A 16,836-nucleotide genomic window follows, 5' to 3' on the forward strand; every position below is an offset into this window, starting at 1 on the left:
GAAAAGATTTTGTGTGTGAGAATTGATATGGTTGACAAATAAGCTTTTGTTTGCACAATAATCTGGTTTATCATGAGTGGCTTTTATAATTGATAATTTGGCTTCCTGAAAAAGAACAATAGACGTAATGCTGTGGCTTTAAGGTGTTGATCAGACGATATTTGGAGTATTGTGAACAGTTTTGCGCCCCATCGTTGAGGAGGGGTATGCTGAAGTTGGAGAGGTTCCAGAGGAGGTTTACGAAAATTGTCCCAGGGCTAAGTGGGCCTGTACTCATTGGAGTTTAGAAGGATGACGGGCACCCTCATTGAAACTTACTAAATAATGAAAGGCTTGGATAGAGTGGGTGGGGAGAGGATTCTTCCGCAAATGGGAGTGTCTCAGCCTAGAGGGCACAGGGTAAGAATTAAAGGACATACTTTTAGAACGGAGATGAGGAGGAATTTCTTTAGTTGGAGGGTGGTGAATTTGTGGAAGCCATTTCATTGGGTATTTTTAAAGGTTCTTAATTTTACAAGGGTGTCAAAGGTTATGGGGAGAAAACAGGAGAATGGCTTTGAAGGCTGAGTTGACTCGGCGGGCCTAATGGCCTAATTCTGCTCTGATGACGTATAAACAGGAATTCAGAGTGGAAGGATTGTCATGTGAATCCTTGTGTTGTGGATACAAATGTGCAGTATCTGAAAGATAACCAGTGTCACACAATGGTCTTTGTATTTATCTGATTACTGTAGTAATTGTATAATTGATAATAACCATTCAACTATTGTAATTGATAATGACATATGTATTTGCCATCTCACACACACACACACACACACACACACACACACACACACACACACACACGTATTCAGTCTGCGCAATATCGTTTTCAAAATGGTTCCGTGAGATATTTACCATTAAATATGTTCGTTTTCTGGTCTGAAATTTGACTTGCTTTCTGTACAGATGGCTGAGGCACCTCAGTTTTTCAGTGTACAATTGTCGTATTTGTCCACTTCCTTCATTCTTGGTGTCTGTGTGCATTGCATTGCAGATACTTTTAGCAGCCTATTTGTAGCTTTGGTCACATGCCACATGTTTGCAATCAATTGCCATGGAGCAATGTTGGCAAACTCACAGTGTAACTCGGTGAAGAATGTGGCTTCTATGTGTATTTTCAGATAACAAAAAAAAAGCAGTATCACGAATCCAGTTTGATTCGGATACTTCAGATACTTTTCCATCTGTGATTTGTCTTATGCAATATATAATCTGAATCATTTGGAACAAATTAGAGATTTGTAGAATAAAATAAAAACTGATCAAAGGCGGTTGGCCTCTAAAATTTATCAGAAAACTAAATGCTGTAACTCATTTAAAAAAATACAGAGATGTTCTCAACAAGTCTGAAGGATCTTCAACCTGAAATGTGAACTTTGTGTTGAGAACAATTAATAAAGTTCAGATTATTAGACAAGCAGTCGTCATCATTGTTAACTTTCAGTGGAATTGACATAAATTGATGATATTCTGTAAGATATTGTAAAGATTTGTTCTAAAGAGATGAATCTTCCCTTGTACGTTACTGTTAATTTCCCAAGTAAAAATTTTGGTATATCCAATCATACATTATTCCAATGGTTTTTGTTTAAATTTGATTTTTCCACGAATGTTTTATGTGTCATTCTTAATTGTCACTATGTCATGTTGTCACTTGCAAGCGGAGCACCGGCAAATTCCTTGTATGTGAACATGGCCGATAAATTTATTCATTCATAAACTTATCAATGGACAAATTAATTAATTAATTAACTTTGGGTGACGGGTTTTGGTAGCTGTTGAGCGGTTGCAGATTTTTACATGAGATCCATATACAGGCACCTTTCACATAAGTCATTGACCAGCAGTTGGGAGTTAGATTTAACAGTTAGACCACTCGGCCTAGAATGTTGTGGCCAATTATTTGACAACTGACCTAATTAACATCACACTGACCAGGATAGACACAAAATGCTGGAGTAACTCAGCGGGACAGGCAGCATCTCTGGATAGAACGAATGGGTGACGTCTCTGGTCGAGTCCCCTCTTCAGATAGACACAAAATGCTGGAGTAACTCAGCGGGACAGGCAGCATCACTGGATAGAAGGAATGGGTGACGTTTAGGGTCGAGTCCCCTCTTCAGCTGACATGAAACATCACCCATATCTTCTATCCAGAGATGCTGCCTGTCCCTCTGAGTTACTCCAGCATTTTGTATCCATCTTTGGTGTAAACCAACGCCTGCAGTTGCTTCCTACACTGACCAGGATGTGTACTTATAGCTTCCAAATTTGTGTTATGCTGTTACAGCCCCTTTAGGTTTGTAGACTGCAGATGGACCCCATTCAGCCAGTTGTCCTTTCCTCATAATAGTTGGAAATATTATGACTATTTATTGATAAAAATAAAAATAAAATTGATAGTGAATTCATGTTTAGCACTGGGGACTCAAACCACGTTGGACATTGTTTTTAGCAAGAGGGAGAACATGACCACATATTTATTTTATAGTGCATGGAAAGGGTCTTTTAGACCATCAAGTCTATGCCAACCATCGATCACCCACTCTCTATACACTGGGGGCAATTTATAGAGGCCAATTAACTTACAAACCCTCACGACTTTGGGATATGGGTGGGAACTAGAGCATCCAGTGGAAACCCATGCAGTCCCAAGGAGAATGAGCAAACTCCATGCGAACATGTCTGGATTGAATCTGGGTCTCTGGTGCCGTAAGGCAGCGGCTTCAGCAGCTACACCACTTTGCCAACCCTGGCTCAGTTCCAAGTACATTTTCCATCTCCGACATTTGAGCAGAATGTCTCATCTGACCTTCTAGTGTGTGGATCAGGTTTGCTAAACCCTTAAATGTACCCTTAAATTATATTATGACCAATAATTTGGTAATTTACAAGATTGTGATATAGTTCTCTGTGTAGATTGGGTGCTGTGTCTTTATACACGTATGTCTTTTATTTCAAGTATTTTGAGGCTCATCGAATATTCTAGAAATGCGTGTTTAACTTTCATTCCACAAAATAGCAGAGCAACGTTATTTGCAGAATTTATGCAGTGTGACTTTACAAAAGTATTGTAATATCTCAGTTCCATTAGATGCAGTGAAACAGTAATATTAAACACATCAAGCTCTGAAGCTGTTTATATTTGGGACAAAGACAGTGTTACATATTACATCAGAAATGGTAACAAACGCTTTACATGCTAATGCTCAAACTCAATGGTGCTTTATGGCCATGTGTGCATTGTACAGTGAAATTATTTTTGCATTGATCACACATACACGAGTTGCCATATTTTGGCACCATTTACAATAAGTCTGAATTTTGCTTTGCCTCAACCACAATGGAAAGGCTGCTGAATCGATCTAAAAACTGAATATGAATAACTCTGCTGTACTCTGTGTTTACCCAATTCGGCCTCACCCAGTAAAGACTTGAACACCAATTCTAGTTATTTGCACTGCCTGGAAATTTACGCCTTGCTTTGAGTTAAGTCATGTATGTATACACAATATTTGGCAGAGTATCTTGGTTGAGTGGTGGGATAGTTGTTTACGGCTTTAGATTTTGAACAAATTCTTAACTGTGTAAAATGTGTTCATCTTTTTGAGTGACTTCTTATGCAAAGTTATGATTTTTAGAGATTTTGCAGGTTTATACTGTAAGGAAGGAATAGTACTTGTACTGAACTGTTTGCAAAAAAGAATTTCACTGTTCCTCAGTACATGTGACAATAATGTATTAATTCAATCATGTCTGTGCTGGTTCTTAAATAATCCAATTAGTCCCACTCCCTTGCCTTTCAACATAATGAATCAGATTTTTCCCTTTTCAAATATTTGTCCATTCCTGTTTTGAAAGCTGCAATTAATTCCTGCAATTATTTTCCCCCCAGCAGCAGTACCTGCCATTACTGCAGCCTTATCTACATGTGGTAATAATTTTAGAACTGATAATCTTGTGTCATTGCATAGAATGGATGAATCCAAATTTTTGAGTAACATGCTGAGAGCTCCTTTTTGTTCAGAGTAATGTGGTTCATAAGACATAGCAGCAGAATTAGGTCATTTGGTGAATAGTGTCTACTTCACCATTCCATCGCGGCTGATCTGTCTTTTCCTCTTAACCCCATTCTTCTTCCTTCTTCCCGTAACCTTTGACACCCTTACTAATCAAGGACCTATCAATCTCCAATTTAAAAATACCCAAAGACTTGGCCACCACAGCCATCTGTGGCAATTAATTCCACAGATTCACCACCCTCCAGCTAAAGAAAGTCTTGCTCGTCTCGTTTCTAAAGGTACGTCCTTTTATTTTGAGGCTGTACCATCTGGTCCTCGATACTCCCACTAATGGAAACATCTTCTCCACATTTAGTCTATCCAGGGCTTTCAATATTCGATAACTTTCAATGAGATCCTCCTCATCCGTCTAAACCCCAGCGAGCACTGGCCCAAAGCCGTTAAATGCTGATATCCCGCCAGGTGTTGATAAAGAGTGTAAAAATTCAACAGGTAAATGTACCGCCTCGTCAAAATCAATTTTATTCGTCACATGCACCTGAAGGTGCAGTGAAATGAATTTGCCAGCAGCGATACACTTAAAAAGAACACACAATATTGTGTGTTCTTTTTAACACAAACACCCACCACAGCATTCTTCACTGTGGTGGAAGGCAACAAAATTCAGTCAGTCCCCCTCCTCTGTTCATCCATGGTCGGGGCTATAAACTCTCCGTGGTCACCGCTACAGACGGCCCGATGTACAGGCCATCTCGTCGGGATGATCAAACCTCTGACGTTGGGGCCGTCAAACACACTCTGTGCTTGGAGTGCCCGAATCGGCACTTTCCTACCAGAGACCGCAGCTTCAGGATGTTATAGGCCGGCGGTCCAAGCTCGCCATGCCCACGGCTAGAAGCTCCGCAGACCACAGCCCCATCATGCCAAAGTCACCAGGCCAGCAATCGGTGCACTCCTCTCTGTCGACCCCCGGCAAGAGTTTATCCACTCCGCAATGGAAAATTCCACGTTGCGCCCGCTGCTGAAGCCCTGGGCCCGACTCCGGGAAAGGCCGCTCCAATCCGTGCTGTTAGGCCGCGAGGGAGGCGACATGGAAAAAGTCGACTTGCAGTGCTCCCAGCGACATCCATGTCTGTCATGCTGTCAATAGATGTATACTGTACATGTTGTCCAAATGTAATTCTTCATTCAAAGCTTGCACTGCGTTAATTTTTGGTGTGAGCGTTGCTCTTTTAGGCAATCATTTGTAACCCTTTCTTCTCTCCAGAGGTGCTGCCTGTCCCACTAGGCTTTTTGTGTCTTTCTTCGTAATTCATATCTTGTGTCTATGTTCATAATAATGTTGAGTGAAATTTGGGCGAACAGCTTGTATCAGATTATAAAGCAATGTAACAAATTTTTCTGAAATTTATTAAATTGTTAAATTGTCAAGTTTTTTAAATTAAAACATTCCTCAAAAAGGTTTCAACCAAAATCTCAGCAATTTTAAAGAGGTTCACTTGGGGCTATGGAAAGATTCCTTTTAGAAAAATAATGCAGAGCACACCCTTGAACGAAAATTGCACGCAAGAATTTTAGATTTCTAGAAAATGAACAGTGCTGGAGTAACTCAGCAGGTCTTTGGGGAACATGGTGGATCTGTGCGTTTTTTGGTTGGTGCCTCATTCAGATTGATTTTGGTGGGGCGAGGGGATGGAGGGGAAGAAAGCACGAAGAGAGGAGGGGCAGGACAAAGTCTGGTAAGTAATGGTGAAAAGAGGTGAAGACGGTTTTTGATAGGCAGGGGTCGGACAAAGGCCAGAGATGAAAAGATGGGTGTGGGCCAAAAGGATCGAGAGTTGCAAATTGAGGGGAGGGGGATGGTGGGTTGTCGTCAACTAAAGTAGGAGAATTCAATGCTCATACCATTGGGTTGTAAGCTACCAAAGCGGAGTATGAGGTGTTATTCCTCCAGATTGCATGTGGCGTGACTCTGGCAATGGAGGAGGCCCAGGACAGAAAGGTCAAACAAGGAACTGCAGATGCTGGTTTAAATCGAAGATACACACGCACACAAGACACTCCCCACTCAGATGGGGGGTGAGAGGGGGGTAGAGAGAGACGGGGTGGGGAGAGGGGAGAAACTGCTCTCCTGTGTGATAAATAACCTTTAACAATTGCAATTGAACATCAGCCACACCATGGCAACAGCCTCTTTGTTACACATTATGTATGTTAAATGCTGCTTTTGTTTTGTACTTGCTAACTGTTCCACAAAGCAATAGCAGGTATCCTTTTAATTGTTTTTTTTTTTCATGTCAATGAATTAAAATTGAAGACGGCAAGATATATTGTTTGTGGACGTGCTGCATTTGTGCTTTGAAATAACTTTTATTTTCCAATTTTAGTTTCCATATGTGACACCAGCTGCCCACGAGCCGGTGAAGACCTTGCGCAGTTTGGTTAATATTCGAAAAGACTCTCTTCGTTTGGTCAGGTAGGTACCCGTGCAAATGATTTGGAGAAAATACATTAGTTCACAAATACAGCTTGGAAACAGGCCCTTCGGCCCACTGAGCCCGCCCCGAACTGCGATCTCCGCACGCTAACACTATCCTACACTAGGGACGATTGTTTTACATTTATATCAAGCTAATTACCCTACAAACATTTATGGCTTTGGAGTGTGGGAGGAAATCGAAGATCTCGGGGAAAACCCACGCAGATCACGGGGAGAAAGTACAAACTCTGTACGGACAAGCACCCGTAGTCGGGATTGAATCCGGGTCTCTGGCACTGTAAGGCAGTAGCTCTACTGCTACGCCACTGTGTGGCCCCACCGACATCATACATTTGCTAAAGTTTCCGTTTTGCAGTTTGGTCACACATATTTTGATTATTCTGCATTGTAAAACAAAAAATGTTTATTAAGAAAACTTTCTGTACAGATGGGCTGACTTCCTTCTGAACCAGAGAGATTCCCCCACCCTTGTGGAAAATGAAATGGGGAAATTGGGAATAGGTTTAATTAGCTGCAGTATGGATGCCATGGAAAACTCTAAACATTGTCAAAATGGCGTTATATAAATAAATGGTCATGTCGTCTGTAGCTGACAGCAATTTTTGAACGAGTTTGCAAACGTACAAGCAAACTGCTTGTGTGAAAGTATTCAACTTTGCATGGGCTGGGCACGATTGGACAATGGGTAATGCAAGTAATTACGGGGAGACTGGTGTCGAGAAGGAAAAGTAGATCAGCCATGATCGAATAGAGGAGAGGACTTGATGGGCCGAATGATGTCATTCTGCTCCTATGCCTTATGATCTTAGCATCTCGGTTGGTCGAGCAGCATTTCCGGAAGTGGTGGCGCTGTTGACAGCTGCGGCTCGCCTGCAGTCCGTCTGTTTTTACTTTTTTTGTTGTTTTCTTTTGTCTTGTTTTAGTTAAATTTTAGTTTAATAGGTTGTGTATGTGTGTGGTGTGGGGGGGGGGGTGAAACATGTTTTTTTTGTCTCTTCCTTTGGGGGAATACGACTATTCTTGTCGTATCCCCTTCTCTGCCTCCGTCTGCGCTGAGGCCTAATGGCGGAGCTGGCGTCCTCCAACTGCGACCGACCTCGAGGCTCCAGAGGCAGAGCCAGCCAGGACTTACCAACGCGAGGCTGGCCGAACTCGGAGCTGTGGCGTCGTTCCGGTGACAATGCCTGGCTTCGGGGCTGAGGCGGCGTTCCGGCGGCGGCGACCTGAATTCGGGGCTCGGCTGCGGGCCAAGTGGACTACATCGTCGGGAGCTCGCAGGTCACAGGTTGGTGACCTGTTCTCCGGAGCTCCCGCAACTACAGCTGCGTCCACTGGACTGGAGGGCGGCATCTTTGGCAACTTCTACCACCCCGGGCCACGGAGCTCAAACGGGCCCGTTCGCGGAGCTAGGACTTACTCACCATCATCCGGCGGGGTCACAACAACGGAAGCTCGGATCGCCTCAGCGCAGAGGGAGAACAAGGAGGGAAGAGACAGAGACTTGAAGACTTTTGCCTCCATCACAGTGAGGAGGTAAACTCACTGTGGTGGATGTTAATTTGTGTGTATTGTATGTTTTGTTATTTATTATTATATGTATGACTGCAGGCAACAAAATTTCATTCAGACTGAAAGCTCTGAATGACAATAAAGGAATCTAATTAATCTAATCTGTGGGGGAAGAAATATCAAAACTTATATCAGGATTAAAATGTGCTCTTTCCTTTTGTGCTCCACCTTGGGCGTTGTTTTTTCGATTATATCTGTAAAAATATTTAATAGCTTTGAAATCCTTGCACAGTTCTTCCCTTTCCATTTGGAGCACTATTTTGTATCTCTTTGTTTTTCTTTACAATTTGCTTTCTACTCCTGCGGGTTTTTGTTTTGTCCTTGTATAAGCCTTTTTAATTTAATATTGTGTCTTACCTTATTTATCGACTGGTTGTTTGTTGCTGAAGTGGAGTCTGTTGTTTAGGTTTTGTGTTCTACAGATAACTTCTTGAACATTTTGTACTGCTAATGTTTGTGTTTTTTTAATTGACACCACAACTTAGTTTGCTTCAGGGACTTTGCCTTATTTAACTTGGAAACGTTGCAACTCTGAGCTTTAAGCAGCACCCTGAAAGTGGGATTTCCCTGAAATCTTCCCCTCGGCTAACATTGTACCATTCTACATTTCCTTGATCATCGTCTGCTTTGATCTGTCGTTTTCACACCTTACCCATACATATCTCTCGTCTCCCTCTCCCCTGAGACTGAAGGTCTGCTGAAGGGTCTCAACCTGAAACGTCACCCATTCCTTCTCTCCAGTGATGCTGCCTGTCTCATTGAGTTACACCAGCATTTTGTGTCCATCTTCCTTGAAAGTTAGCTCCCTCAATTTCATCGAGCCTTTCATAGCTCCCTGAAATTGGCAACTCAATGCATAGAGTGGTATAGATGGTGCATGGTATGCCGTCTTCATATGTCGGGGCATTGAGTATAAGAGTCGGTCATGTTGCAGCTTTATATTACTTTGGCTAGGTCACATTTGGAGCATTGTGTGGATTTCTGAATGCCCCATTACAGATAGGAAGTGGAGGCTTGGAGAGGACGCAGAAGAGGTTTACCAGAATGCTGTCTGGAATAAAAGGTATTAGTTGGAAGAGGAAGGTTGAGAACCCACAGTCCTGTTTACAATCAATGGGACGATGGTGGAGAGAGTCAAAAACTTCAAATTCCTGGGTGTGCATATTTCCTACGATCTTTCCTGGACCCAGCACACTGATGCAATCATAAAGAAAGCACATCAGTGCCTCTATACTTCCTGAGAAGATTACAGAGAATCGGTATGTCAAAGAGGATTCTCTTGAACTTCTACAGGTGCACAGTAGAGAGCATACTGACTGGTTGCATCGTGGCCTGGTTCAGCAACTTAAACGTCCAGGAGCGGAAAAAACTACAAAAAGTTGTGAACACTGTCCAGTCCATCACCGGCTCTGACCACCCCACCATGGAAGGGATTTATCGGAGTCACTGCCGCAAAAAGGCAGCCAACATCACCCTGGCCACACACTCATCTCACCACTGCCATCGGGAAGAAGGTACAGGAGCCTGAGAACTGTAACGTCCAAGTTCAGGAACAGCTTCTTCCCTACAGCCATCAGGCTTTTAAACACTACAACCTCATAAGCTATGAACTACAATAGACTATTATTTATTATTATTGCATTGTTATTGTTTGGGAATTTTTTGGAGTTTTTTTGTTATATTATTTATTGTGATTATATATTCTGTTGTGCTGCAGCAAGTAAGAATGTCATTGTTCTGTGGGGCATATGACAATAAAACACTCTTGACTTGACTCTTGACTAGTTATAAGGGGAGGTTGAAAACTTAGATTGTTTTCTCTAGAGAATTGCAGGCTGAGGGAAGTATATACAATTGAGAGGCATAGATAGGGTGGACAATCAGAACAATATTCCCAGAGTGGAATTGTCAAAGACAAGAGGACACAACTATAAGGTGAGAGGGGCAAAGTTTAAAATAGATATGCGGAGCAGTTTAAAAAAAAACAAAAAAAAACAATTTACACAGAGCGGTGGGCGTTTGGAACATGCTGCAAGGGTTGGTGGTGGAGGCAAATATGACAATGGCATTTAAGAAGCTTTTAGACATGCAGGAAATTGAAGGAAGTGGATTACGTACAGGCAGAGGGGATTAGGGTAACTTGACATCATGTTCGGCGTGGACTGAAGAGCCTATTCCTGTGCTATACCATTCTATGTTCTAGTACCAATTGCTGGGGAACATCGTTTGATAAACAATCATTTGCCACGACCCGTCTCCTTGACTCTGATCCATTTTTCTACATATGCTGCCACACTAGCTTGTATCAAACATAGAAACATAGAAATTAGGTGCAGGAGTAGGCCATTCGGCCCTTCGAGCCTGCACCGCCATTCAATATGATCATGGCTGATCAACAAACTCAGTATCCCGTACCTGCCTTTTCTCCATATCCCCTTAGCCACAAGGGCCACATCTAACTCCCTGTTAAATATAGCCAATGAACTGGCCTCAACTACCCTCTGTGGATATCTGTCTTGATTACAACACTATTAAGGGACACCTTGCCAAAGGTCTTTTGAAAGTACATATCAACTGCATTGACCTCACTTTTAACTCATTAAAACAGAATCAAGTTAATTAAATATGTTTTGCCCTTTATTGAATTCATGCAGGCCTTCCCTAATTAATCCATGTTCAAGTAATTAGTTAGTCTGCCTCTGATTATTCTTTCTCAACCTCCCCACCAATCTGATTAAACTTGCTGTGTAAAACTACTGCATTTATTCTTGTTCAATATTTAAACAATTGTGTAGCATTTGTAGTACTGGAAAATACTATACATTTTTCATTCTTTCTTCCCTCGGCAGCTTAAGATTTATCCACATTTATAGAAAGTTTTCAATTTTTCATGTTTATCCGTCCTGTATTTTATCTGCATCTTCCTTTGAGGCTCCAGCAGCATTGACCTCCTTGTTAATATCTTCCTCAGTAAGTCCTGATGCAGGACCTTGATCTAAAACATCACAATTCTTTACCTTCCACCAGCTGAGTTCACCCAACAGTGTTTCTTTTGCTCCAGAATACAGCATCTGTTGTCTCTTGTGTCTTGATCTTCCATGGTAATGTGCATGTAAAGATCTAAAGATGAAGGGTAAAGGTGGAAATGTACAATTAGATCACTGATCAGCTTTAATCTCACTGAATGGTTGAGAATCTAAGTCATCTATTGTTTTGCGTGTGTTCCATTACCCTTTGACAGCATCACTAACTTCTTTGTAAATATCAATGTCTTGGACGTGAGTGTACAGAATGTATTTTCAAATTTGGCACCTTTCCAACTTGTGTTTTCTACAGGGTAATAAGTGTGTGGTTATGTTTCCCTCCTAGCAGTGGACCGTTCCAACTTTTGGGGAGGGGGAAATACCCAAATTTGATCTTGATTTCGGCTGCTGTCTGCACGGAGCTTGTACTTTCTCCCTGTGGTGACGTGGGTTTTCTTCGGGTGCTCCGGTCTTCTCACGCACTCCAAATACGTGCTGGTTTGTAGGTTAATTGGCATCTGTAAATTGTCCCTAATGTGTAGGGTAGAACTAGTGTAAGAGTGGCAGTTCGGCACCGCAGACTCGGTGGGCCAAAGGACTGTTTCCAAGCTGAATCTCTAAACTAAACTATGTATTATGCCAGAAATGTCCAGATCCTGTGTATGAATAAAAGTATACATTTATTTTACTCATAGATACAAGGATGAAGCTGACGATTCTCCTGATGAGAATTCGAAGCCGAAAGTGCTTTACAGTGTGGAATTCACCTTCGATGCCGATGCACGTGTTGCCATAACGATCTACTGCCAGGCAACAGAGGAGTTCCAGAGTGGCATGGCAGTGTAAGTTAATAACTAGCTCTGAATTTTGATTATCAATCAAACAGTTAACCTTACTATATTACTATTTTTAGAAAGTTCAAAGTATGCGGGATATAACATTGATATTTCATATTCAGTACCTTGCATTAAATCAAGCAAACGGAATCTTGAACAGATATATATTGTAACCCCACGATGCAGGCAGGTTGTGTTCCCAGAAACCAGTCTAGATGGATTTTATTATTTTTTGAAACCCATGTCCCATGTAATAAGCATTTTTATAGGAAGTTCTTTTCCCTCAACAATAATGTCCCTGTGGCTGTGCTGTCAAGGGGATTCTGATTGCATTGTTGGCAGAAGAGAAAGTGTTATTGTTTTAATAACTAGAAATAGATGTTATGTTGTTGATAAAATGTCATTGTATATGTGTCAATAGAAGAAGTTGCCTTTTCAGTTTCTAAAGAAAATCCCTTAAATAGCCCACTACTGTGAAGCTGCAACCTATAATTGTTGTCCATGGTAAATTAGATCAGATACGTTTTGCAATTGTTTATTTATTTCACGAAATCCACAGGAGCCAATTTTTACTCTAAAATCTCAATTTTTGACTAGTTATTTGTGACGTCCGTAACGATGAATTTCCCGTGCCCCAACTCATGCAACACAGGGTTACACCATACCTAGAATGTGACCCAAGCTTCTTCAGAGTTGTAATTGTTGTTGTTTAGAATTAGACAAGTGGCAACTGAACGTGGTTTCTAAGAGGGAGTTGGGGAGGAGGCGGGGTTCAAGGTGATAATTGTAAATTTATAGCTATAAAACTAAAATGCTATCATCCACGAAACGTGTGGCTGTTAAATCAGTGCAGAAAAAAACTGAGGATTTGGGAGTGGCTGTCTGACAGGGCTGGAGTTGTTAAATGACTGTGGTCTAAACTCATAAATTGACCACAAGCTAATGTGTAACTATCTTGCAGCTTTTTAAATGATGAAATGCCCCCCCCCCCCCCCCCCCCCCCATCCAAAATAAATTGACCTGAGTCAAGAGTGTTTTATTGTCATAAATCCCAGATAGAACAATGAAATTCTTACTTGCTGCAGCACAACAGAATATGTAAACTGTACACTGTAAAGGATACGATGTAATTGAAGTATCCATGGGCGATAATACCAAAAATGTGGATAAAGAGGTAATATCAAGACACCTTGTTGAGGAGGAGAAATTTAGAGAGCGAGAGACATTAGAATATTCCAGAGCTTAAGGCTGTAGGTTTGTTTCAAAAGATTCTATGCAAGAAGGGAATGGATTGTCTGGCGATGTAATATTCAGCAAGGTGGTGAGGGAATCCAAGAACAACCAGATACATCTGTAGAGCAAAATATAATGATTATTTTATTATTTCAACATCGATATGTAATTCCTGAGACCATTGATTGATCATTAATTAGCTTTAAAGGCTGGAAGAGTTGAATCTCTTCTTGCATTTGATAGCCCTACTGCCTTTAGATCAAGGGTTCCCAACCTGGGGTAAATTACCCCCAGAGAATAAATTTCGCTTCCCCAGGGGGTAAATTTGTTGATTCTGGATTTGTTAAAAAAATGCATTTTAAAATTTCCCTTTAGTCGGTTATTATGGTCGAAGTGTAAACTCAAATAACTGAACAAGACAGGGTGGACATAAATTTACTTTTGAAAAGTTGCCAGTGGGGTAAACGGGACGATAAAGGTCGGGAGCCCCTGCTTTAGATGACCATTACTTTCCATGAATATGTTCTGCTACTAAATCTCCTCAAATCTTGAAATATTCTGCACATGCTTGAAAATGTGCACATATCCACAATGCAGAATTTGCCACTTAAAGAATCTTTTTTTAATACCCTGAAACCCCTGAAACCTCCTCTATCATTTCACAAGTCTGACCTGATCTTGGCATCCATTCCTTTCCTGCTTGTCCCCAAAAATACTCAACTCCTCCACAGTCCAGAAATCTGAATCTCAGCTTTGAATAGAATTCCAAAGATTCCCACAGAAGAAATACTTCCTCAGGTCCTCCTGAAATGGACAACCCATTAATGTGTAGGAAGGAACTACAGATGCTGGTTTAAACCGAAGATAGACACAAAAAGCTGGAGTAACTCAGCGAGGCAGGCAACATCTCTGCAGATAAGGAATGGGTGACGTGTCGAGACCTTTCTTCAGACTGCAGTCTCCCTGCCTGTCCTGCTGAGTTACTCCAGCTTTTTGTGTCCAAATCATTATTGTGATGGTTTGCACTCTCTAATTCTGAATTCCTTTATCATGGACCCCGTTCTCTCAGCATCGTCTGAAAAGCTTCATGATTATGAAGCAAACATGCAGATGCTGGCAGCATAAAACAAAAGCAGAAACTGTTGTCAGCACTCAGCAATAAAATTAAAATGTTTTTAATTTAATGTCAATGGGCTCGGGTTATGAACACCAAAGGCATTTGCAGAAGATGTGCTGACTTTGCGAGCCAGTGAGTCTGGACCACCAAAGCCATTTTGTCTGCCCAGCCAGTTGGTTGTGCTAGGAGACGTCGTCTAATGAGCTGGGGGTCTGCTTTCTAGCCAAAGGTTGCACTGTGGACCTCGTTGGGAATATAGTGTGATCCATGCCTTAGGCATCAATGATCTCAGGGCAGAGGGAGACCTGCCCTCATGCTCCTTGCAGGATAAAATAGACATGTCTTTGCTCTTGTTCAAATATGATTTGACAGACAATTACTTTACCGGCACTAGATGAAGTGGATTTTGAGACAAATCAATAAGAATTTAAATTAAAAATCACTGTAGTTTGCCTATAATTTAGCATTATGAAAAAAAAACTGCCGAGTGCAAGTTGTAATGCTGATTTCAATAAACAATTATAATTCTTGAAACTACATGAAACAAGATTAGAAATGCATTCTAGTTATGATAATAGAAAGTAAGCAGTGCAGAATATGCTATTGTTTACTGCAAAAGCTTTGAAGCATATCTCATTAGGAAACATTGTTCATATTTTAATGTAGGATTTCCTTGATTTAACCTACCTTTCATCTCTTTTTGCACTTTTGTCAACTGAGTCAACATTCATTTCCGAGGCTGCATTGTGTTAAAGGGCAGTGGGGTGAGTGAGTGGGTGTTGGTTATTATGTTGCCATGAGCACAGGAACAAAAGGAACCGATTAAGAAATAAACTCCCATCAGCCGCTCCAAACTCACCCATCTAAATGTGTAAAACTCCATTCACTTCAGATCAATCCCAACCTACACCTTGAACCTGTAGACAAGGTTGATGCTGTTGTAGTCCGGCACTCTGACTACCACATTAACTTGCAAATATCAGCATTCAGACATCACCTCATACCATCCTCTGGACCTCCAGCGCTTTCAACTTCACTCTGACCACATCTACACTGTTCCACCCTGGTATCTATATCATTTCCATCTGCTCGAAACTCTCAACACATTTCTTTATACCCAACACCACCATATCTGCCCTTGTTCAGTCCCTTCCCACTTGCATGCGGCACGTCAGTAATGCCTTCCGCCATTTCAATAACTTCCAATTCCCTGACTTCAACTGTCTCATGTTTCCCATGGACATCCAGTCTCCATACACCTACAGCTCCAATCAGCAGGGTAACCTAGAGCGCCAGGCAGCTTCTCTAACAAACATGGATAGGAGATGTTTTGGGTTGGGACCTTTCTTCAGACTCCTCCCTCTCTGTTCAGTTACAGTGTCTTGCCCAAAAGCAGCAATTTACATAGTTATAGTCATAAATCATGGAATCTAGCCCTTCAGTGTCTTTGCCGATCAAGAAGAAGTCTGAAGAAGGGTCTTGACCCAAAAAGTTATTTATTCCTTTTCTCCAGAGATGCTGCCTGATCCGCTGAATTACTCCAGCTGTTTGTGTCTATCTTCGTTTTAAACCATCATATACAGTTCCTTCCTACACTGCCCATCTATTAATTTCAAAATTTTACAATGTCTAGATTTTAAGGGTTCCGTAACCACCAACGTGACATTTCTATTTTTTGTTCAGAACGGGGGGGGGGGGGGGGGGGGGAAACACCGGAAGGAACCCTTGTTGAGTTGATTTGCTACCTTTTTAAAATGTGTTTGTACTGAACTCTGAAACGTTGCAAATGTTAGTATTTCCTGTACTGGTAATGTGTTGGTGTGGATAAAGTTAACCACTGATAACATTGGATACTTGAGCCTGTTTAATGGATAGGAGAATGCATTTTTACATGTTATTTCCTTTTGTTTCAGATATACATCAAAGCACCCATCCATGCACTCTGAGACTGTCCATTGCAAGAGAGGAGTGAGCCAGCATTTCTCTCTTCCTTCTTTTAAGATTGACTTCTCCGACTGGAAGGAAGATGAGGTATATACTCATTTTTTTTCCCCATCATTAATTTTTTACTTTTTCTCCTTCTAAAGACAGAAACCCATTCTGGAATATGATTCCGTAACTTGTATTAATCCTTCATAGCCTTACTTATGCTAGCATTCTTTTGTGAGCCTGCATGCCAATGGGTGCGGGTGAGTATTTTGGTTCATTTTGTCCAGTGTTTGCTTTTCGGCCAATCCCTCCTAATCTCAAATTTAGAAGGACAAGAGCTGATCTCATTGAAACAGAAGATTCTAAGGAGACCTGACAGATCAGGACTGTGCCATGGGAAAGTGCAGAGTTACACAACATCATATCAGAGTGAGGGATTGTCCTTTTAAAGGCTGAAGATGAATTTCTTCAAGAGACATGAATATATTAAGTTATTCTCAACATTCAAATTTGAGATAATTTTGGTCTTTTTGCTTTATCGAAGAATTTCGTGATCAGGTGT

The 16,836-nt window shown here is 41.3% G+C and overlaps 1 protein-coding gene across 5 annotated transcripts in view; it reads left to right on the forward strand.

Annotated features, from left to right (window-relative positions):
• LOC129706743 (E3 ubiquitin-protein ligase MGRN1-like) overlaps positions 1–16,836 on the forward strand; it is a 90,931-nt gene that overhangs the window by 17,783 nt on the left and 56,312 nt on the right. For all 5 annotated transcript variants that reach the window (XM_055651186.1, XM_055651189.1, XM_055651188.1 and 2 more), the window contains exons 3-5: positions 6,455–6,543; positions 11,855–12,001; positions 16,259–16,376. In XM_055651186.1, the coding sequence (XP_055507161.1) occupies positions 6,455–6,543; positions 11,855–12,001; positions 16,259–16,376 (354 nt within the window). The remainder of the gene's footprint in view (positions 1–6,454; positions 6,544–11,854; positions 12,002–16,258; positions 16,377–16,836) is intronic.

The sequence above is a fragment of the Leucoraja erinacea genome, chromosome 20 (assembly GCF_028641065.1).
Source record: "Leucoraja erinacea ecotype New England chromosome 20, Leri_hhj_1, whole genome shotgun sequence".
Taxonomy (NCBI): domain Eukaryota; kingdom Metazoa; phylum Chordata; class Chondrichthyes; order Rajiformes; family Rajidae; genus Leucoraja; species Leucoraja erinaceus.